Source organism: Squalius cephalus (assembly GCF_949319135.1).
Source record: "Squalius cephalus genome assembly, chromosome: 15".
NCBI classification, from domain to species: domain Eukaryota; kingdom Metazoa; phylum Chordata; class Actinopteri; order Cypriniformes; family Leuciscidae; genus Squalius; species Squalius cephalus.
The window spans coordinates 26,906,190-26,930,059 of record NC_137136.1 but is presented as its reverse complement, the minus strand read 5'-3'; the positions used below and the strand labels follow the sequence as shown (position 1 = coordinate 26,930,059).

The 23,870-nt window shown below is 39.6% G+C and overlaps 2 protein-coding genes across 6 annotated transcripts in view; both read right to left on the bottom strand.

Moving 5' to 3' along the window:
• Positions 1 to 21,709, bottom strand: part of ca14 (carbonic anhydrase XIV) — a 62,609-nt gene extending 40,900 nt beyond the window's left edge. For all 5 annotated transcript variants that reach the window (XM_079895313.1, XM_079895314.1, XM_079895315.1 and 2 more), the window contains exons 1-4: positions 21,368 to 21,709; positions 21,092 to 21,112; positions 19,077 to 19,256; positions 16,526 to 16,671 (exon numbers count right to left, since the gene is read on the bottom strand). In XM_079895313.1, coding sequence (XP_079751439.1) covers positions 16,526 to 16,671; positions 19,077 to 19,256; positions 21,092 to 21,112; positions 21,368 to 21,434 — 414 coding nt within the window. In that variant the 5' untranslated portion in view covers positions 21,435 to 21,709. The remainder of the gene's footprint in view (positions 1 to 16,525; positions 16,672 to 19,076; positions 19,257 to 21,091; positions 21,113 to 21,367) is intronic.
• An 824-nt stretch (positions 21,710 to 22,533) lies between these two features.
• The window catches only part of LOC307173066 (uncharacterized protein), a gene marked incomplete at its 3' end in the record, with an annotated part of 4,563 nt that continues 3,226 nt past the window's right edge, over positions 22,534 to 23,870 (bottom strand). The window contains exon 5 of the mRNA XM_079895869.1: positions 22,534 to 22,593. Coding sequence (XP_079751995.1) covers positions 22,534 to 22,593 — 60 coding nt within the window. The remainder of the gene's footprint in view (positions 22,594 to 23,870) is intronic.

The window sequence follows — 23,870 nt, the reverse complement described above, 5'->3', positions numbered from 1 at the left end:
TGGTTGTTATGATTCTTTTTAATCTAATTTTGATTTTAAAACATTCCTGTTGTCTGTCAACAATGCTGCACAATACTGATAATCTGCATCCTATTTGCTCCTCTTCTAATGCACCTCTCTCTGTATCTGTGGGTCTTTGGAATTGTCAGTCAGCAATCAACAAAGCTGACTTCATTCCAGCCTTTGCAACTCAATCTACTCTCAATATCTCGGGCTTGACCGAGACCTGGATTCGTCCAGAGGACTCAGCAATCCCCACAGCTCTCTCTAACAATTTCTCTCACACCCCTCATCAGTCTGGGAGGGGTGGGGGCACAGATGTTCTCATTTCTAACAATTAGAAGTACTCAACTCACTCTTCTCTTAGCAATAATATTTCGTTTGCATTTCATGCTATTACATGAAACATTTCCTGTTAAAATCCATATTGTTGTAATTTATCGCTCCACAGGTCAAATGAGTACTTTTGTAGAGGAGCTGTATGTGCCCACATCCAGGAGCCCACTTGTAGTCTTTGGTGATTTCAACATCCATCTGAAGATGCCTTATGCTAAAGACTTCCACTCTCTCTTAGCCTCATTTGATCTAAAACCGGCTCATCACCACAGGTACTCATAAATCAGGCAACCAACTTGACCTAATTTACACGTGCAACTGCATCACATAAAGTTTTTGGTAAAATCTCTGCACATTTCCGATCATTTCTTCACTACTTTTAATCTAGAACTCACTACTTGTGCACCACCAACCCCTCTACCAGTTGCTTTCAGACATAACCTGCGCTCACTTTCTCCCTACCATCTTTCCTAAGTTGTGTCATCATCTCTTTCCTGATTATCATCTCTGGATGTAAATACCGCAACGGACACTTTATGTTCCATTTTAACTTCTTGTCTAGTCAATATCTGTCCTCTCTCTTCTAGGCCAGCGTGTGCTACCAGTGTTGGGGAAGCTACTCTCAAACTGTAGCTTGACAAGCTACAAGCTACTCATAAGTTAAAGTAGTTAAGATACAGTCAAGCTACCCTTCTGAAAAAGTAGTTAGCTACACAATAAGTTACTATCAAAAAGTAGAAACTTTTTAAAAATGAGTACATATCTACTACATTAGTCTCTAGTAATATGGCACATAGTCTTAGAGATCAAACATGAATTGGGGCTCAGGTCAGGAAGAAGACAGGCTGGATAAACCGACCGTCTGCTAGCTGTCTCACGTCACTGAGGTCAGATAAATCCCAACACATAGAGACTCTTTCACCTAGATATCATCATATAGAGACTGTGTCTGTTCCCCGAATTAGGAAATACAAAAAACATCCAAACTCATCTAAGGGAAACTTTTTTATTTGATGTTCAACAAATAAAAAACAGATATAATACTAATGAGCAAATGATAAAGCTTGGGTTGCTGAATATCGATCCCTTACTTCAAAAGCACATACTGTTAATGATATGATTACAGACTATAACCGAGATGTACTGTGTTTGACAGAAACCTGGCTAAAACCAAACGATTACATTACTTTAAATGAGTCCACCCCCCAAGATTACGGTTATAAACATGAACCTCTTCTGAAAGGCAAAGGGAGGTGTTGCTGTAATTTATAGTCATATTTTCAGAATTACTAAGAAGTCTAGTTTCAAATATAATTCTTTTGAAGTGTTTAATGTAACAATATCTAGTGTAAATGATAAATCACGTTTTAGATTTGTGCTGGCTACTGTATACAGTCCACCAGGGCACCATAAAGACTTTATCAAATAATTTGCTGACTTTCTATCAGAGTTAGTATTGGCTGCAGATAAAGTCCTAATTGTTGGTGATTTGATTTTAATATACATGTAGATAACGAAAAAGATGCATTGGGATTGGCATTTAAATACATTCTTAACTCTATTGGAGTTAGACAACACGTGTCAGGACCTACTCATTGTCGTAATCATACTCTAGATCTAATATTATTACATGGAATCAATGTTGATGCCGTTGAAATTCTGCAGCAGAGCGATGACATCTCAGATCATTATCTAGTCTTGTGTAAACTTCATTTAGTCAAGGCTGCAAAACCAACTCCCTGTTACAAATATGGCAGAATTATCACTTTCCGCCACTAAAGATTACTTTATAAATAATCTTCCTGATCTTTTTAATCTCCTCAGTGTGGCAAGGCGGGCTAGATTCCGCCCTGTGATTTGTGTTGAGTGAAGGGGGTGACAGCCTATCGGCAGCCACCCCTGGCTTACTTAAGGCGGAGTTCAGGCCACCTGGATATACGTCATCGTCACGGACGTTGTTGTGGGTGCGTACGCAGTTCCGTGGGAGCCAGGTTACTGTTCGAATCAAGGCGACGTTGCTTTTGGGTGCAGGCTGTCCCTATCCGAGGTATGTTTATTCTGACAGACTAACGTTTGTTTTGATGTGATCTCCGGTAAACCCATGTTTCCATCATAGCGCGGCTAATGTGTTTGAGCAGATGTAACATCTCTGTACACTTGTGGGTTGCCTATTGTGAACGAGACTGCGTGTGAGTTACTGAATCTTCTGTGGGTCTAGCGATCTACCATTGGGTAGGTCAATCTAACCACTTGAATAACCTGAGGTGGGTGTTTTTTTAAATTCATTTATTAATTGTTTTCATTTTTTTAGTGCATTAAACCACTTGTGATCGGTTCATCACTGTGGACTGGGGGCAAAATGCTCCATTGACAATGTCGCTAAGACGGCACTGTTTTGTTCTGCTGCCATTTAATATCACTGACAGCGTGATTCATTAATTGTTTTCGTTAGTTTATATTGTATCTGCATATGGTTGTAAACGCTGGTGGTACTTGTGTGTGGCTAGTTTCCGAGCTGTCCGTCCATGCATGACGTAGCTGCATGTGATGGCATAATCTAGCCCCACTTAATGTATATCACCACCAGTCGTTTGGTTGTCCTTGAGCTCTTCGCCCTGTGCGTTCCTCAAAGACTGTGAAGGGAGCAACATTTTCTTTTTGTTTTTGTAATCCTGGATTTGATTTTTGTGATTTAATGTTTAATTGTATTTTTTTGTGGTTCATTTCACTCTTGTTCATAGCCTTTGGCGGCTGTAACGTGGCCATATTGTGAACCTTCTAGGTCACCACCAGCCAGGTTAACTACTGTGCCCAGTAATTTGCAGAGTGTCGATTTCTTTGTTGAATTTGTTTTATTATAATTTTATACGTTTGCAGCCAACTGTGAAAGTATATTATTTTTTATTTTTTTTGCTTCTTTCAGGAGCTGAAGGCCCGCCCCGTGCAGGGAAGCTAGCTGTCTGTCCTCTTTTGGTGGTGGTTCCTTCACAGAGTGTTTTGCCGTTGGCACCTGTGTGTCTTTCACCTAGTGAGTGTTGTGTGGAGTGGAATTTGATGAGTGGTGTGATCTTAGGACACTCACTGTCCAGCTAGCTCCCTGCTGGCAAGCCTCAGCCCAAAAGTGTTTTTGTGTTCTTTATTTTTGTTTTCTTTTCTTTATTTCTGGCCTGGTGCACACTTAACAGTGCAAAACTTTTGTCCACCTCAAAGTTTTTATGTATTAAATTATTGTTGATAAAATAAAAATATTTTTTTGTATTCTGATCCACGTCTCTTGTCGTCTGTGGTCACGAACCAGCGTGTCTTGTATAAATTTCCCCGTTTAGTGAAACGGGGTGGCGTAGTCTGCTCTCCATTTAGTTATACTTTTCCTCATAAGTGTAACCGTAATTTACCCGATCCATCACCTCGCCACATCAGCATCCCAGACAGGGATGATGCAATTTTCTTCTAGAAACAATCTTTGTTGTATTATTTTCATATTATCACTGTGAAGCTGCTTTGATACAATCTGTATTGTAAAAAGCGCTATATAAATAAAGGTGACTTGACTTGAATTGACTACATTGAAACTACTTTGATTTTTTTTTTACAATGACATTATTACAAATAACTGAATAATTGTTAATGAAGGATGTTATGAGTAATTAAAATTTGGGGGTTAAAACAACATAATGCAATACAATTATGATTTCAAAGAATATTGCTTTATTTTGTAAACTATCCAATGACACACATAATGCTCAAATATAGCATATATCTTAAACTGACTGTCAAAGTACACAATTAAATGTAACATCAATGCAAGAAAAAGTATTGAAAAAAATTGGATACAAAGGAGTAGTCAAAATGCATGTTAAACTCAAAACACATGTGCTAATGGAGCTTGTAGACCGAATGGAGCTAATGGAGCTTCTGAGACCGGCCGCAAACTATTTAATTAGATCACAGCCTTTGCCGTGTGATGAGCGCAGTATCGTGATTTTGTTTTCAAAGCAATGGCGCAAAAAACAATGTTGGTGATCTTTTTTCTTCATAATAAACTATGGCGGGACATCATTGTAATTATTATCCAGAAACAGACTGTAGGTTTCCACTGAATGAAGCCCTAGCGTGACACTTTGTCCACTCCCTTCGTCCGAATCCACATCAATAAATTCACAGGACCACTCGTGAAAAAAATGTATCCGTTTACTCAGTTAGCAACAAAAACATCAGCACAGGAATATTACAGAAAATGAAAAGATTAATTAACGACAAAAGAAAAGCAGATAGAAAAAAGGTAAAAAAACTGTGTGGCTCCACTCTCTGATTGCCTGACTGTTCACTCAGAAAACTTTTCAATTCTCGCGAGAGTATTCCAAACAATTAAAGGTACATGCATTTAAAGGTAAAAATGCGATAACAGTCCCAAAATATTCCCAAAATATCACTAATGTAATATAAATGCACTTTAAATTATCCACACACGTTTTAGATAATTACAAAATGAACCCCTTGCATTACTGTAAATATTAACTGCATCAACCTGTAAATACTGTAAATATTCCCTTAAATTTCCTCCACATAAATGAATCATGTAAATTACTATTTAACGCATAAATTAAAATTATTTATCAGTTAAATGCATTTAGGCTCCTACATTACCGGCCCCTAATTGTTATCAATGTCCTTGAAACAATTACTCAAAACTTAAATTAAAGGAGCCTACATGCTAACTAACAAACTATCTAAAGAAATATTCTTGGTCTTCGCCCCGTCCGAAATAGGGTCTTTCCTTTGGAACAGTTTAGGCTATAAATTGTCCTCAGATCCTTGAAGAAGACATAGCTTTGTTATCGGACGACAAAGCTCGCTGCTCTTAGTCTTGACTTTCACTTGACGAACGAAGCCTTTCTTGTCAGGAAAAATCTCTACAATTCTTCCAAGTGGCCATGAATTTCTGGGCGATGTATCATCCACAATCAGCACTACATCACCAACACTGAAGTTTCTTCCAGGAGTGGACCATCGTTGACATTCCTGGAGCTGCATAAGATATTCTTTACACCAGCATTTCCAGAAGACATCCGCGAGGTACTGGACTTGCCTCCATCTGCGGTTAGCGTACTGGTCATCCTTGCTGAACACTCCTGGGGGTAACTCAGGCTTGACCTTGAGTAACAAAAGGTGGTTGGGCGTTAAGGCCTCTAAATCGTTGAGATCTGAAGATGCCTGGGTGATTGGCCTGCTGTTTATGATGGCCTCAGCTTCACACAGTAAGGTATGGAGACCTTCTTCATCCAAAAGTTGTTCTTTCACTGAGATGTTCAGAATTTTTCTCACCGAGCGGATCAGCCGCTCCCAGCTTCCTCCGTGGTGAGAACCTGTTGGCGGATTAAAGTGCCACTGAACTCCCTTCTCTTGCAAGTTCTTTGCTATCTTGCTTGTGTTCCATTCTTTTATTGATTTCTTTAACTCCGTGTCAGCCGACCTGAAGTTGGTTCCATTATCAGAGTACATCTCTTTGACTTGTCCTCTTCTTGCAATAAATCTTCTAATTGCATTGAGGCATGCATCAGTGTCAAGTGAAGATGCTACTTCTAGATGTACGGCTCGTATGGCAAGACATGTAAAGATGACACCATATCTCTTTATTTGCCCTCTTCCTCTTTTCACCAGAAATGGACCAAAGTAGTCAACACCGACTCTTGTGAATGGGGGACTGTCAGGCAGGACCCTGCATCTTGGTAGATCAGCCATGAGTTGCTTACCGGCAGTTCCGTGTAGTTTCTTACAGCTGATGCACCTGGACAAGAACTTTCTAATAGCGCCGTTTGCTCCGGGGACCCAGAATCTTTGACGCAGTTGTGCCAACATATGATTTCTCCCGGCTTGAGCTGTAACATTGTGAATGTGCTTCAGCACAAGCATCGTGATGTGTGAATCTTTTGACAAGATGGCTTGCTGCTTGGAATCCTCTGGCATAGCTGCGCGACTCATCCTTCCACCAACTCTAATGACTCCGTTTTGAAGTACAGGGTTCAGCTTGTAGAGTGAACTACTCTTCTTTACCCTTTGATGTTCCTTTAGCATAGTCAAGTCTTCTTTGAAGCTTTGTTTTTGAAAGTATTTCACGATTTCTCTTTCTGCTTCAGTCAAACCTTCACAGGTTAGGTGTGTTCCTTTGAAAGCTTTCTTGAACTGATTAATTCTGTTTTCTCCGTGTGAGTTTGGTTCCTTTCTCTTTGCTTTCAGTTCCTTAAGCAAATCTTTGAATTTCAGAAACCAGGCCACAGCGCGTTTTAGTTTTGTCCAGGATGAGTAATAGGTCATCAACTGTTCCATAGCATCTTTGGGCTCTTGCGTCTGAATAACATGTGCTTGAACTACCTTTTTAACCTCTGAGTCATCAATGTCCAGCATTCCAGGATCTGGATTTTTGGGCCACTGGTCTAGTGCACAGAGCAGGAAACTTGGTCCTGAAAGCCAGCTTTCACTATTCAAGAACGCTTCAACAGTCTGTCCTCTCGAGAAATGATCAGCAGGATTCAGATTGGTATTAACGTATCTCCACTGTGAAGTCAGAGAGTGCTCCAGGATTGTTGTGATCCTATTGGCAACGAAAGTCTTGAATCTTGTGCCTTTGCTGTTCAAATACTTCAGCACAGCCGTGCTCTCTGTCCAAAATATTGATTTGTTAAGTTCCAGTTCAAGCTCTTTCTTCAGAAGCTTGTCCATCTTGATGGCAACTGTGGCTGCAGTCAATTCCATTCTTGGTATGGTTGGAGACTTTAAGGGCGCAACCCTTGCCAAAATCAGGGTGGATTGAGCTTCACCGCTTGCAGTGCGTAGCAATAGGTAACTTGTTGTGCCGTATGCGTCTTGACTAGCATCAGCAAAATGATGTAACTGTGCAAAGACTGGCGCACCAAACTGCTTTGACTTAACACATCTGTCAGCTCCAAAGGTCTCAAGCTGTTGCAATCCAGACATCCACCTTTTCCAACTCTTAATGACGTTATCAGGCAGGTCTTCATCCCAGCTATACTTCTGCCGGCATAAGTCTTGCAAGATTCTTTTGGCAGGCAATACCGCTGGAGCAAGAAAACCCATCGGGTCAAAAATGGAACAGACGAGGGAAAGCAGGCCTCTCCTAGTGTGTGGTCGAACCTTGAGGTTGATTTTGAACTTGAACTGATCCGTTTCGGCACACCACTGGATTCCCAATGCTCTCTCCATTGGCAAGTTATCTTCATCCAAGTCCAAATCCTGAAAACCCTTCGCCCTTTCCTCTTCAGGAATGGAGTTGAGCAACCTTCGACTGTTACTCGACCATTTCGTTAGTCGAAATCCACCTTTTGCCAACATGCTCCTCAAGTCAGCGCAAAGGGTAATTGCGGTGTCTTCATCTGCAACTGACTTAAGACAATCGTCTACATAAAATTTTTTCTTCACTGTTTTGGCAACTTCTTGACCAAATTCATCCTCAAAATCTGTAGCACATTTCTGAAGTGCAAAAGTTGCAACACTTGGCGAAGACGTCGCGCCAAAAATGTGGACCAACATCTTGTGTTCAACAAGTGCCTGCTTGCAGTTCCCCTCGGGCCACCAAAGAAACCTGAAGAAATCTGTGTCTTCATCGCTGACTCTGACCTGGTGGAACATAGCCTCCACGTCAGCCATGACCGCCACGGTCTCTTGTCGGAACCTTAAGAGGACCCCCACCAGCGAGCTTGTTAGGTCCGGTCCCTGCAGGAGCTGTTGGTTCAGCAATGTTCCTTGAAAGCTCGCTCCACAATCAAAAACAACACGCAGTTTTTGCTTAACTGGATGTCTAACTCCGTGATGAGGCAGATACCATGTTCGTCCCTCAGTTGGCTGACATTCAACGCTATCCAGCTTCACTGCGTAGCCTTTCTTGAGGAGGTCATCCATAAATGCAACATATTCTGCGTGAAACTTGACATCTCTGGAGAATCTTTTCCGTAGGTTCAACGCACGTTGCTCTGCGACTGATCTGTTGTTTGGCATGCTCAATGACTTGTTCTTCACCGGCAGGCAAACACTGTAATGAACATCCACAAGTTTTGAGGACTGAGACACCATGTCAATAAACTGGTGATCATCTTTGAACATTTCAATGTCTTCGTTTTGTCCAGCATCAGGAAAGTCCTGCTTGAACTGCAGTTGCCAGAGCTCTTCAAGCTTGGCTACAGAGATACGATTGGTGGTGACTCCTGTCAATGTGTTTGTCTCCCTCATACCACTTCCACCTCTGAGTGGCCCATTTACTGTCCAGCCTAATATTGTTCTTACAGCGTATGGGCCGTCATCCACGCTGCTAACCACCTGCAGTGGCTCCATTGCCTTGGGAACATTTGCTCCTATGAGTAATCCAACATCTGCTTGGATAGTGGGGAGTTTCACCTCCTTTAGATGAGGCCAACTGTCAACATCCTCTTGGCGGGGAATATTGTCTTTAGTTACAGGGATGTTTTTCTGTGAAAACACCTCTGAAAGCTCAATAAAGTGATTGCCATCCAAGCTACTGATTTCCATTCCATTCACAATGCAAGTGTTAACAATAGATTCATTCCCCATTGTTTGCAACAAGATGCTTGTATTGCGTCCGTTCATATTCAGCTGGTTTATTAAAGACTCCGTAGCGAAAGTAGCTGAGCTACCTGGATCCAAAAATGCGTACGTTGTCACTGCCTTGGTTCCCTTTTGTGCTTTGACACACACTGGAATGATTGAAAGAGCACAGTTTTCCTTACCGGCCCCGGTGACAGCAAAAGTTTCTTTCATGTGTACAAGGGCACTTGAAACAGATTGCTGCTCACAACGCTCGCTTGTGGCTGCTTCTCGTAAGCCTTTAGTGTTCATGTGCAGCAGTGTGGGATGCAGTCGAGAACATTCTTGACATTGAGCTTTCTCTTTACAGCTGCTACTCATATGACCATGTTTCAAACACGCAAAACACAGACCCTTGCTTCGCAGGAAGTCAATCTTTTCTTTGTGCGGCTTGCTCTTAAGTTTTCTGCAGACTGTGAGACTGTGTTGCTCTCCCTTGCAATAAACACAAGGCTTGCTGTTTGCATCCACTAAGACGTTTTGTGGTTTTGGCGTTGGTTGTTTGTCATTTTCAGTTTGGGAGGAGACAATTGCTGCTGTGAATACTTTCTTTGGTTTGAGTGTCTCTGCATATTTTAGGTGTGTTTTCTGTTGTACTGGTTGTTTTGGTCTGGTGGTGGTTTCTTGTATGTTCCCATAAAGTGGGTGTAGTAAATATCTAACTTGCTTGTTGACAAATTCGACAAAATCCTAGAACTTCACCCTTTTTTTTTTTTTTTTTTTTGTAGGTCGCACGCAGACTTTCTCCAAGCTTCTTTGAGTTTGTACGGCAGCTTGTTAGCTAGTGCCTTTATGTTAGCTGTGTTGTCCAAGTCTTCCATGTAGCTTATATCAGTCATTGTGTTGCAGCAGCCTGTGAGGAACAATGCGAAAGACTGCAGTGCAGCGCCATCTTCTGACTTGATTGTCTGCCAATCCAAAGCCTCCTTTATGTAGGCTTCTGCAATCTTGTAGTCATTGCCGTAAAACTCCTTCAGCATTTCTTTCGCTTTAGCATAACCTGCTGAGGGTTCCATGTGAATGCAGCTTTTTACCAACTCATGTGGTTGTCCACTTGTGTACTGCAACAAAAACTGTAAGCGATCACGACTGTCACCAGTGCAATCTTCAACTCCGTGTTCAATAGATCTGATAAAGGATTTATACTCAAGCGGATCACCCTTGAATGTTGGAATGGTGAGCTCAGGGAGTAATGTGGCTTTGTGATTCTTCACAAGGTACTCAGTGACATCAACTTGCTGAGAGATAGCCTTGCATAAACTATTAAGCACTGGTCCATCATTGAGGTCCATGTTCGATGCAGGCAGGGCTCTTTGTGACCTTGCTAACTGAGCCTTGTTTTCAAGATTGGACGTAGGCGGGGTGTGCTTTTGTTGGTGGTTGGTAGGTGGTGTTCACCTTTGTTTCAGCGATCTGTTCATTAGCTTCTATACTGCTCTCAGCTGCTTGTGTGCACTCATATTTTTGCAAAACTTCCATTTTTGCATCTGACTCTGCAAGAGCAGTCTGCATTGCATGCATTTCCTTTTTAGCCTTTATCGCAGCCTCTATTCTTTTTTGCTCAGCCTCAAACTCCGCCTCTCGCCGCTTTTCTTCTGCTTGCAGCTGAGCTTCCCTGCATCTTTTTTCTGCATGCCAATCTGCTTCTTCTTTTTCTATGGCTAGCTTCTCTCTTAAAGCTGCAGCCTTTGCCTTTAATGAAGCACGCTCCATTTCTGCCTTTATTCTGCCTGAAGATGATGATGAAACACTTCCACATCGTGATCCAGATCTGCTTGAGCGTTTCGTGGTGGTTTTTGATGATGTAAACCTACTATCTGTGGGCATTACATGTTTATCACACTCTTCAGCCTGCTCAGAGCGTTTCATGACATCTTTCATCCATTCCTCACATTTCCAGAAGAAATCATTTATTGATTTATTTTTAAGATCAAACCAATTATTTTGATTATCCAGGAATTCTTCTTCAGACATAAATCTTCTCAAACCAGAATTTAAGTCGGAAAATTCTTGCTGCAAACCACTGAAATCCACACGCAATTTATTTTTAACAATGTCGGCGTTTGCATCATCTTCCATCAATTGTTCAATATGCTTTATCATACTCGTTAGCTGGGATAACTTATACCTGCGTGCATGGAGTTGTCTAGACTTGTGTTCTTCCACAACCTTCTCAGTCATTTTTACTGTCCGTTTTTCACTGTCTTCTTGTTCATCCATAACAAACGAATGTTTCCACACTTAATTAATGCAAATGTCAAAACCGTAGGGTAAACTTAACACACACACAATGCGTTCCACTTCGTCGTTCAGCCGAACGGCGTCCTTTTATTTATTTATCTCTTACAGCGGTGCGCACACCAACCGCACTCCTAGTGATTCAATTAACGATCCACAGCAGAGCAAGGAAAGCTACGACTTACAGATTCACCGTGAAAGTTTCCTCCCTCCGTCCTTTGTCTCGAGTCAGGCCGTTCCAAAGTCCAATAATCCGTGCAGAGCGAGTTTTTTGACTAAAATGTAGGTTTCCACTGAATGAAGCCCTAGCGTGACACTTTGTCCACTCCCTTCGTCCGAATCCACATCAATAAATTCACAGGACCACTCGTGAAAAAATGTATCCGTTTACTCAGTTAGCAACAAAAACAGCACAGGAATATTACAGAAAATGTAAAGATTAAAGCAGCACTCAGTAGCTTCGGGATTTCTTCGCTGTATTCTCGCTTTTTGCTCGCAGGTTTCTCTATAGAGCTCCCCCCACAGCTTCGGAATAGATATTTGACAACACTGTTGTAAAAACTCGTTGGCGATTCTCAGACACCAGAGGCTAGTAGATCAACGACATCAAAGCAGATGTGACATTCTTTAAAACGTCTTCTTCATTCGGGTTCGGACAGCGTGAGGGAGCGCAATAATGACAGCATTTTAGCAGATTTCTTTTGGCCGTAAAGCAATTGTTTACATCGCGAGACCTGATATCACGCGAGACTTCCTGACGCGGCGGCCGGCGGCCCGCCGGCTCAAAGTTGCAAGTGCGTATTTTCCGCTCACGGGCACCAGGGGGGTGCGAAACGACCACCATTCAACCCGAAATAAGTAATATAACCATTCCAATGACTCCGAAGCTGTTCAGTTAAGGTAAAAAAAGTTACTTAGTTCACCTTTAACTAACGACAAAAGAAAAGGAGATATAAAAAAGGTAAAAAACTGTGTGGCTCCACTCTCTGATTGCCTGACTGTTCACTCAGAAAACTTTTCAATTCTGGCGAGAGTATTCCAAACAATTAAAGCTACACTGTGTGATTTTTACCCCCATCTAGCGGTGAAATTGTATATGACTACCCAGTGAATATTAGTTTCTGTTCCTCTCAATTCCGAGGGCGTTTTAACTCCTACGGTGGCCGTATTATTCCAAGATTAACATGGCTTCCAGTTATCGACTTCGTCCATGACAATAATAAACAATACGTCTAAAATGAATAAAACTACAGGACAGATGTCAGGAGGTAAACGTCACCCTTGGAATCGGCTATCCCAGCATAATCAGATTAGGCTAACGTTACAATGTGTACAAAGTAAAAGCAATTAAAAATAACTAAAATTTACAGTGTCCTTTTTTTATATAGCTTAAAAAATTGCGCCTTTAAAACTATTCATCACCTGTGATCCGTCGCAGCACAGATTTATGTTACAAGGTAAACAATACTTTTTCACCATTGACGCGAGGATGAAGTTATACTAGAGGTCGTTCTGGCGTTATGCACAACCATGCTATGGTTAGACAAGCAACTATAAAACTTCGAATTTACACAAATGAATTACAACAGGCTGAATTACCTGTCGAGAAGAAAGCAGGCAACCTCGGCGTCCGTTTTAAAATCTTTTCTCCTCATGAGCTCTTTCCATCTGGGAAAAGTTACTCCAATATTGACTATGGTCTTGCTGATTTGTCTGTCGCATTGACGTTTTAATTCTCTCTTTCAAATGTGAGTACGCACGCACGCACGCACACACACACACACACACACACACACCACACTATCTTTCAAATCTGCCGGAGCTCGCGAGTAGGCCTAATCTCCCCCTCACATTCGTCACGGTGTCACTGAGTGAAAAACGCAAAATTCCCAAAATATCACTAATGTAATATAAATGCACTTTAAATTATCCACACACGTTTTAGATAATTACAAAATGAACTCCTTGCATTACTGTAAATATTAACTGCATCAACCTGTAAATACTGTAAATATTCCCTTAAATTTCCTCCACATAAATGAATCATGTAAATTACTATTTAACGCATAAATTAAAATTATTTATCAGTTAACTGCATTTAGGCTCCTACACAGACATTTGATATAGAGTGCGATAAAGCAGGATAATTAATCAATTTAAAAAGGCTATAATTCACCTGAATGTGCTTTAAGTCTTCGACGCAGACAGCATTTTAATCTTTTGTTTTCAGCAGATAAGGAACTCCCGCACACTATCGTTACTTGCAATTCAAATTAATTTTATTAACAACATTTCGGTCACACAACCTTCATCAGGAATATACAAATGTTCAAATGAATCTCTTTTAAGATAAACACATGACCAATCAACAGAGCTCCATCTGTAAACAATTAAGCTCATTGAGAGTACATAATTAACACCACATCATAACCAGTTACAAAATGTGATAGTTACAACAATCAGCAAAGATCCCCCTGTAGGTTAACAAGATCATCGAGAACACATAATCTACACGTCGTCATCAAACAGTATCAAATTGTAATTCTAAACAGTTACAACAATCAGCAAGGCTCCATAGCCACTAAAACTCATTGAGAATACATAGTAGAAAAAACACGTCATTCAAAACAGTTACAAAAATATCACTATAACATTACATTAAATAATGCTTCATCGGTCATACCCCTAGGTGATAAAAAATCTTTTGTTTTCATAAATTACAGTGGATTCATGTGAAATAACCCGCTCCTGTACGTCTTTTCATAAAGCCGCAAGATGCGTTATAAAACAATATATGGCAGTAATGCACAACTTTAGTTTGTGATCTAATTAGAAGAAGAGGCTGCACTGCTTCAATGCTTTGCAGGCTCGTCAAAAATTTTGGTCGTGCTACAACGCCACTTGTACACTGTTTTAATGTAGCTGTTTTTTCACTGTGCTACTTGTAGTTAGCTACTCCCCAACACTGCGTGCCACTCCCTCTAACCCATGGTTATCTGATGTTCTTCGTGAACACCGGACCAAACTGAGAAAGAGAGAAAACGGCGCAAATAAAAAAAAAACTCTGACCTGAGTATGTATCGATCTCTACTCTCATCCTTCTCTGTTGAAGTACATGCTGCAAAATCTTCATATTTAGACAAAAAGATCAACAGCACTTCAAACACATGAAAACTTTTCAAAACATTCAACTCTCTCTTCTGTCCCCCTCCAACACCTCTTTAACTGCTAATTATTTCGCTCATTTCTTCACTGACAAAACTACAACCATCAGCACACATTAAACACATCACTTGTAGATAGTTACAGACCTGTCTCTCTTCTACCATTCATAGAGAAAACACTTGAACGAGTTGTATATAACAAGGCATCATCTTTCTTTTCACATAATAACCAGCTGGACGTTTACCAATCTGGTTTTAAGAACAGGCATTCAACCGTGACTGCATTACAACCGGTCACTGAAGCCTTGCGGATTGTGAAAGCTGATTCCAAATTATCAGGTCTCATTCTCCTGGATCTATCTGCTACCTTTGACACTGTGAATCATCAGATCCTTCTGTCCACCCTCTCATCACTGGGCATCATAGAAACACTGGTTTGAATCCTATCTCACATGTAGATATTTCAGGGTTGCCTGGAGAGGGGAGGTATCCAAAGCACATCGACTGATCACAGGGGTTCCTCAGGGTTTAATTCTTGGACCCCTCCTCCTCTCCATATACACTACATCACTGGGACCCATCATATACAGGCACATGGTTTCTCCTACCATTTCTATGCTAATGACACACAGATCTACCTTTCATTTCAACCAGATGATTCTACAGTAGCAGCACAAATCTCAAGCTGTCTGGGGAACATCTTGGCATGGATGAAAGAACATCACCTGCAGCTCAACCTGGCAAAGACTGAGCTTCTCTGGCTCCCTGCCAATCCGTCTCTACAGTACGACTTCACTATCAAGCTAGGTTCATCATCAATTACCCCATCAAGGTCGATCAGAAATCTTGGAGTAATCTTTGAGGACCAGCTGACCTTCAAACACCACATTGCAAAGATAGCTCGGTCATGCAGGTTTGCACTACAAACCATCAGGAAGATCAGGCCTTTCCTATCTGAGCATGCAACACAACTTTTCATCCAGGCCCTGGTCATTTCTAGGCTTGATTACTGCAATGCTATTCTGGTTGGACTTCCATTATATGCAATCAAACCTCTACAAATGGTTCAGAACGCTGCAGCACATCTTGTCTTCAACTAGCCCAAAAGGGCCCACATCACACCTCTCTTTATCTCTCTGCACTTGCTGCTCGCATCAAGTTCAAGGCATTGATGCTTGCTTACAGATCTATCACAGGCTCAGCACCCTCCTACTTCCACTCGCTCTTACAAGTCTACATCCCTACCAGAAGCCTGCGTAAATGAGCGACGGCTTGTGGTACCATCACAAAGAGGCACAAAATCACTCTCCAGAACATTTTCGTTCACTGTTCCGTGCTAGTGGAATGATCTCCCCACCTTCATCCAGAATGCAGAATCCCTAACAATATACAAAAGACAGCTGAAAACTCGTCTCTTCCATGAGCACTTTACCTCATTATAAAAAAAAATTCTATGCTTTCCCTTTCCTTTAATCCCTCCCTATTCTAGTTTATTCTACTCTAAGCAATGTCTGAAACTTTGTATTATGAGCACTTCTTGTGTTTATTTGCCACTCTACGATGAATTGTTTGCCATACTCCTCTTTACCTCATTTGTAAGTCACTTTGGATAAAAGCGTCTGCAAAATGAATAAATGTAAATCTAAATGATCACATAATGAAAAGGATGTTAAAACTCACAGCTGATATTCAGGTTCACACTGGAAATGGACAGTAAACTTGATTGCATTGCATTGTGTTAAACTGCACTCCATACGGTTTGGTCTGTTATGTACTGCACGTTTTGGCAAATGTAGATATTCCATGCTTACATAAAATTTACATATATGCACATTATATATACACTATCTTCTCCAGAAATCGTGAGAGTAGAATGGTAGTATATAGTGATGTCGCTAGGTTTCTGGTCACCTTGTACAGTTTATTGCATTGGGCCCACTTGAAATTGCTTTTCCGGGGCTGTAGGCCCCCTATAATCATTCCCACATTTTCCCCTACTACTGACCCCCCTAGTAGTATGCTATTCTGAGCATACAGTCTAAATAAAGACATAAGTAATCTAGCAATGAGAAACATTTTTGAGCAATGCAACGGTCAGTGTATTGATCTCTGTCTAGAGATATTTTTAAGCTGTATTTAAAAAATATTTACACTGATACACATGCACACACCTCTGCGGAAGTGCTCTGTCCATTAATGGTGTGTTCACTTCCTGTAGCTACGCCCACTCCATTACCCCAGTGCAGGTGCAGCTGTACAGCACTATAATACCATGGCAACCCAGCCAAGCCCATCCAATGTGGCAATGTCATCTGCACTGTGTGAGAAAACAAGAGGAAGTTCGAGGTAAAGAAGAGGGTCATGTTTAACAAACTGCATTTGATCACACTTTATATTAGCTGTCTTTATCTACTACTTACATTAAAAAGAATTGTTGAGTACAATGTACTTATTGTGTTCATGTTGTATTGCAAAATACTTGCTGCTATTAAGGTAAGGTCAGGCACATGATTGGTGATATGTTTGGGTTTAAGGGTGGGTAGATGTAAATACAGAAATTAATAAGGCTACAGATCTAACTACTTGCAGGATTTTTTTAAATATAAGTACAACATAAAAATGTATGTACACAATAAGTTAATTGTATCAAATGATTAATTTAAATGTTAGTACATAGTAGACACTTAATATAAAGTGGGAACCAGTATTTCACTGTCACACAGTTTTATGCTAAAATGTTGTTACAGTGACACTTAAAAGTAGTAGCCACTCTTAAAAATGTATGAATTTCATTGCAATATGCAAAGGCATTTATGATTTTTTAACAGGGAATTTAGCATTCAAGTACTATTTTCAAAAAGTATCACTTTATCTAAAGTAAATGCTAAATCTTAAAGGGGATGTCTAATGCTATTTCATGCATTGTGACTTATTTACACTGTGAAAGAGTTAAAGAGTTTAGGATTCTCATCCTAAACATGGCCAAAGTTTCAAAAAACGATTTGGATGTATAACGGAGTACTTCTGTGCCAAAATATCCTTCTTCGGGTTTCCTTTTTAAGTTTAGGAAAGGTTTTTTTTTTCGTTTTTTTTTTCTCGAGTATGGCCCTGTATGGTCATAAAGGGCAGAATTCCTTATATGGGCACTTCTCCCGGAAGAGCGCGCACACACATCAACCAGAGTGAGAGCAAGAGCACGTCCATCAAAGTGCTACTGTTCTTTTCACACTGCTCGACTATCTGAGGTAGCATTCAATTGCTGCTGAGTGCACACTGCACGATAAATCGGCGACAGGTGGTTTGACATTGCATGACTTTACAATAGGAAGAATCGCCCACAACTTCTGGCAAATGGTCCGTTTCATAAACAAACACACGCAAGAAGTGAGAAGGAGATCGCAAGATCACGCGTGCGTCAGTTCTAGTTTTCACGCTAGACTGGAATTGTTATAAAAAATGATAGCCCGCAAGAAGCTTGCGATCCAAATTGTCTGTGCGTTGACAAGGAGAAAAAGAAAAAAAAGATTATGGAGAAGGAAATGATTGGGGAGACATGGGGAGCAAGGATTGTGTGTTCTGCAAAAAAAGTTGGAGGTAAACAAATAATTTTACAATGTGCTGCTGTTGCGGCTGGTTAAGTAACTGTTTGTGCTTTGTTTCTGTTTGATATTTTTGTAAACATATCTATTCAAATACTGATATTCTGGTCTATAACTGCTCCTCGAACTTCCCGCTGCCCTGTATCTTGCTTTCTCACTGGCTGTAGGCCATCGCCGATGTAATTTTCAGTCAGAACACATTTCACACAGCAGGATTTTGAATCGAAGGTTCAAGCATGCCATTTAGCATTTCAAATATCTCACGGGTGTCTGCGACTCATCAGTGATGCTCTCAGATCACGTCTTTGATAATTCACACTGAGTGATTGTCACTCACATGAACGAGCACCATTGCCACCAATTTCAGCCATTTGTCGGCAATTTCGTAAAATCAAGTGGAAATCGGGCCTAAAATTATGCAGTGTGAACGGAAGTCGTCGGAAGACGGAAGTCGTCAGCAGCGCAGGACTTGCTCGAGAAAGATTTGTCATTTTGTTTTAAGACCACGAAATCAATAATGTCACCAAAGAAGTTTGCTTTTCCGGGGCAGCAATGGAATGTTTTATAAACAACGCCTGGATTTGCAGATCTTTTTAAACTGAAAGATGGAGTGGTCCTAGCACTAAAAGATCCCAGTCATGAGTCGGAACTGCAGGTGGTAAGTAAAACTGCATCAAATGTCAGTGTTTTGTTGGCAATCGGCACGTAAGCTTTTTAGCTCCGCCCACGACACACCTCCAGGAGCTCGACTGTTCCCGGAAAGAAGCAGTACAGCTGTATCTGTCTTTTATAAATCTGATAAAACTAAAGACTCTTAGGAGATATGAAGGATGCAATACTAGTCTATATGTACTCAAGATTAACAATGAGATTGGCAGAAACTGTGTGGGTTATGTGCCCTTTATGCGTTTTAGTTAGAATTTAGTTAGAATTTGCTATAAAAATTAAGATATTAAGAAATGTTTAACATAAACATCATGATTGTTTAGAATTGACTTGACTTGACAAAATGATCAGCAAACGGGTAATCCACTCTGATGTGGATGTCAGAGTTTTTGTTTTAAATCTCTAGGAGTAGCTTAAGTGTGTGACCATTTTGAATGGGTGAAAAAGATCAATTTACCTGAATGGCCATTATTGGAGAGGGTGAATGGTCTGTTACCAGGCTGGTTGTATCCCAGGGGCTGCACAGGGATTAGCGTTGGGTCATGTAGTGTTTGCGATGAGTCCACATTTATGGGTGACTGGCTGGAACCACCACAGTCAGGAAAAAACTCAGCCCATTCTGGCTGTCCCACAGCACCTAACACAACCAGAAAAGGGTGCCACAGCAAGGAGAATGTTGGTATGGGAATCAGTCAATGAAAATGTGTGTGGAATCATAAATTATATAAATGCTAGTAAGTAAAAAATAAATCAAAGCATTTATGGATAATGTGTGTGTGAGTGTTTACATTATGTTCTGAAAGTTCATAGTGAAGTACTAGCTAAGTGTTAAGTCATGCAAAGTTAATGAGGAAATACATGGTTACAAACCCATAGACTACATACACGTTATAAGTGCTGAAACATTATGTAGTGAAATTAGCAATTGAAAGAAAAAGGGGGGACTGAGCAACAAAAAAATAAATAAAAATAAAGGCAGAAAAAAAGTTGTTTTATTGGATAACAAAAGAAAACTTTGCATATGAGTCTGGGTCTTTCAGCTTGGTGCCAAGTCAGTTCTGTGTACACAGGGATTAGAGGCCCACTCAGTCTCACTGTTGACCACGAATATCCCCCAAACCCCTGTTCCACTCCAAAATGTGGGGAGGGGAGGTTGGGTTGCTCTCATTGATCTGTGGTTGCCAAGGAGATCTCTATGACAACTGCAAGCCACATATTCCATGCCTCTGTCAGTTTACTTCTTGCATGCTGTCCCAAACATGGACAGGGAACAAAGCATCACTCAACCAAGTAACTGTTCTATTCAGAAATAATGAGTTGGATCACAACAATGGCACACACATTGTACAGCCCTGAAAAAGTGTCCTGGAATGTGTGTGTAGTAGGTATAACAGTAGAAATCATTCCAACAGAAATCTTGCATATAAGAAAAATAAAATAAAATAAAATTATTTTTTTTGTTCAAAGAAAAGAACAATACATCATGTCATTGTGACATTGTGTCAGTGAAGCACATTTTGACAACCCCTCATTTCTCTCAGTAATTTACTGTAAATAAAAACGCAGAATACTTTTTTTTTTCTTCATTATATCTGCAAATATTAAATGTAAGCAAATACAAGCATGAATTAAATACTTAATTATTATATTACAGTACAATAATGAGAATTTGCATATTAAATAGGCTTAATTGACATAGTTGTCATCACCATCTAAACAGTTTTAAAATAGGCTTAATTTTAAGCAAAATATAATTGATTTTATTTCTTTATTTAATTTAGACAAATTATTGATGGGTTGCATGAGATTCACCCGGACATTATTTTGCATTTCAGCATATTGTTATTCTTTTAGCTGTTGTGTATTTAATTCAGGACACTCATTAGTACAGATTATGTACCAGTTTAGTGCATGCAGTGCAAAATATGGCTAAATAAGCTTTTCCAAAATCCTTATTACGACAAGAATGTCACAAGATTACAATGGGTTGTTCCAAAATGGCATTGCTGTTCAAGCAGAGCAGCCTCCTATTCTTCATCATGCCATTCTTTTGTATCAAATTAAGCTACTTAAATGCAGCCTCTTGCACCGGTGGACATCTCTCTCTCTCTCTCTCTCTCTCTCTCTCTCTCTCTCTCTCTCTCTCTCTTAAACTCTGCACTCTGTCCATGTGAGTATGTGATGCTACTATGGAAGAGATTAAATTAGTAACAGAGTTTGAAAAGAAAAAGAAATACATAATTGAGGGATAAGGTAAGCTTGATTCAAATATGGAAATATAAACAACCAAATAGCCAAATTCAAGGCTTTTTCACAGAAGCTTTGAACCAAAGTAAATCATAAATATTTTCCATTATACATATAAGTTATCTATGATATCCTAATCGCAACTACATAACATAATGCAAGTGAAATAAAATCTGTCACAAAATCATGGAGAACAAGAGGGAAAAAAATAAAGAACTGTATTACCTGCATATGTCCATTCTTTTGCTAAAAAAAGAGGAAGAATATATTAAGGTTACAAAAGATTTGCTGCGTATTTTAGCACTTTTTAATTTTTTGACTCAAATAGTGTCTGACTTTAGTCTGACTGAAGTTAGTTTAATTATTCCACAATTGAACGTTTCTGAAGCATCAAAACTGTAATTCCTATAACTTTGTTCTCTTTTCATCTGTATTTAGTTGCAATGATCATTGTTACAAAATGCTATTGTATTAATAATATATTACTAATCAAAGTCTTACCTCTTCCTGAGCACTCCACACACTTCAAAAAGAGGGAAAGAGACACTGTAATCCAGACAAGGTACATGCTTTCACCCTCCTCTCCACAGGCCTCACACACTCACACAATGAGAAGCTGGTATAGACACACCAGTAAAAATTTAGAAATGGTGGAAATCCAGGTATTAAAAGGTCAACAGCAGAACGGCTTGAAAAAATTATGTATCGAAAAACATTTACAAAGAAAAAGTGATTCTTGGTCCTTTTTTGTAGCTGAAAAAGATGGTCCAGCAAGCTGAATTGTGGAAGAGAGAGGCCATTGCATGCCACAGAAGAAGATTAAGAATTACACCATGAAGAGAGAGAGAGAGAGAGAACCAGAAGGAGAAAAGGACAAATGAACGAGAAAATCACTGAACTGAAAATGTGTATGACACAACTAGCTGGGGGGGGGGGATTGGACTGAGGCAAAGGCTGATTGAAGGGGTACTGAGGTGATAATAAAGAGAGAATGAATAGAGACACACACAGAGAGAGAGAGAGACCAGAGCTAGAGAATAGAAAGTTCAGAATCCATTTAGTTTATTTACTGTCAACTGTAATCAATGTTTTAAAAACTTTTTTGGCATGCATAACTATCAAATTGTCAATTTCACGTGCTGTCAAAAAATCAACAGTAAATAAAAAGATATGCTATACATGATAATGCAGCCATTTATTAAAACATCATAATTTACAGATACATGACATTTGGATATTTTTATTTTTCAAGTGGAATGTAACTATGTAAATACGTTTTGTGTTGAATATAAAAAAATATGTTTATAGAAACTTTAGAACGTCTGTTTCTAAAGCCAAAAGGTAAAGGGGTCCTTGATTATAATTTCACTTTTTTAACTTTAGTTAGTATGTAATGTTGCTGTTTGAGCATAAACAACATCTGCAAAGTTACAACGCTCAAAGTTCAAAGCAGAGAGATATATATTCTTTTACAGAAATTGATTTTTTAAGGACTACAACAAACGGCTGGTAGGGACTACAATGAGCTTCTTCCCAGGTTGGTGACATCACAAACAATAAAGTTCAGTAGCCCTGCCCACTGATTCGAGCTCAACAAGTAGTAAATAATAGACGTGATGCTAACACTGGATCGAGCAACTAAGCGATAAATATGCCTTTGAAAACTGCTAAATGTTTTGCAGTGCCAGGTTGTGGTACACAGTAGCTACATTGGATTTGCAGAGAGACTGAAATAAAAAAAAATATGTATCAAATTACATTCATAATCTGCCTTACAGTCGTTAAGTGTGTCCCTGGCTTAAGTGTGTTCAGGTCAGTCTTAGAATGTTTCAGCTAGTCAAGTGTGTCCCACGCTTTTGCTCTTTCCATATGCAAAAATGTTAGCCAATCACAGCAGTGGGCATTTATACTGAAGTCTCACAGCAGACACGCCCCTTAAAACAGAGCGTTCAAAACAGAGGGCTAAAATCAGGGAAGGAAAAATGGCTTTTATTTCTTTTATGTAAAAATCACATTATAAGTGCACCCCAGGAAACATTATAAAATAATATAATGCAGTTCATGACCCCTTTTAAGGCTTTATTGCACTTCATTATTCAAACGCTGGAGGACAGTAAACTCCATCCTTTAATTATCCCTGTAACCTTTGAGCACTTTATAAGCTATATTTTATAACCTATTGGGTGTTGTGGATTTTTCTTATTTTTTTGTATTTAAATGTTAAATGTCAGCTTTAAAAATATATATGATACAAACATTTAAACTATAGTTAATGTGTTATGTGACTATAATGTGTTATTACCTGAGTGTTTATTTTGATTGTTTTGTACTTTTCCAGTCATCTAAATGGCAAAAAGTGTCCCAAACAACCTGAATTCTCCCTATACATGCATGCATAGGCCTAAACGTGTTTTGAAATACTTGTTAAGTTTTATTTAATGTTATTAAGATTTATTTAATATTATATTTAATAATATAAAAATGTATTTAGTATTATATTCATTAAGATTAATTTAATATTTAATATTATAGGCCTACTCTAATTTTAATAATAATAATTCATTATATTTATATAGCGCTTTTCTCGGCACTCAAAGCGATTTACATAGAAGGGGGAATCTCCCCAAACGCCACCAATGTGCAACATCCATCTGGATGATGTGATGGCAGCCATATTGTGCAGAACGCCCACCACACACCAGCTTACTGGTGGAGAGGAGACAGTGATGAAGCCAATCAGTATATAGGGATGATTAGGAGGCCATGATTATAGTTCAGTTTCCCTTCATTTCCATTGGAAATAGTTCCTCATTCATGTGTTCCTCTTTAGTGATTGATGTAATGCAGCACCCTCTTGTGAGACTTCTTACAGGTACATTTTCATGCCACGCTGTCATCTGGAGCCTCATGTATAAAACGTACTCGGTTCTCTCTAGAAGAGGGAACGAGTACTGCGTAATATCTTACGCTAGGGGAAAATCTCTTTTCCGCGAGATATTGAAGC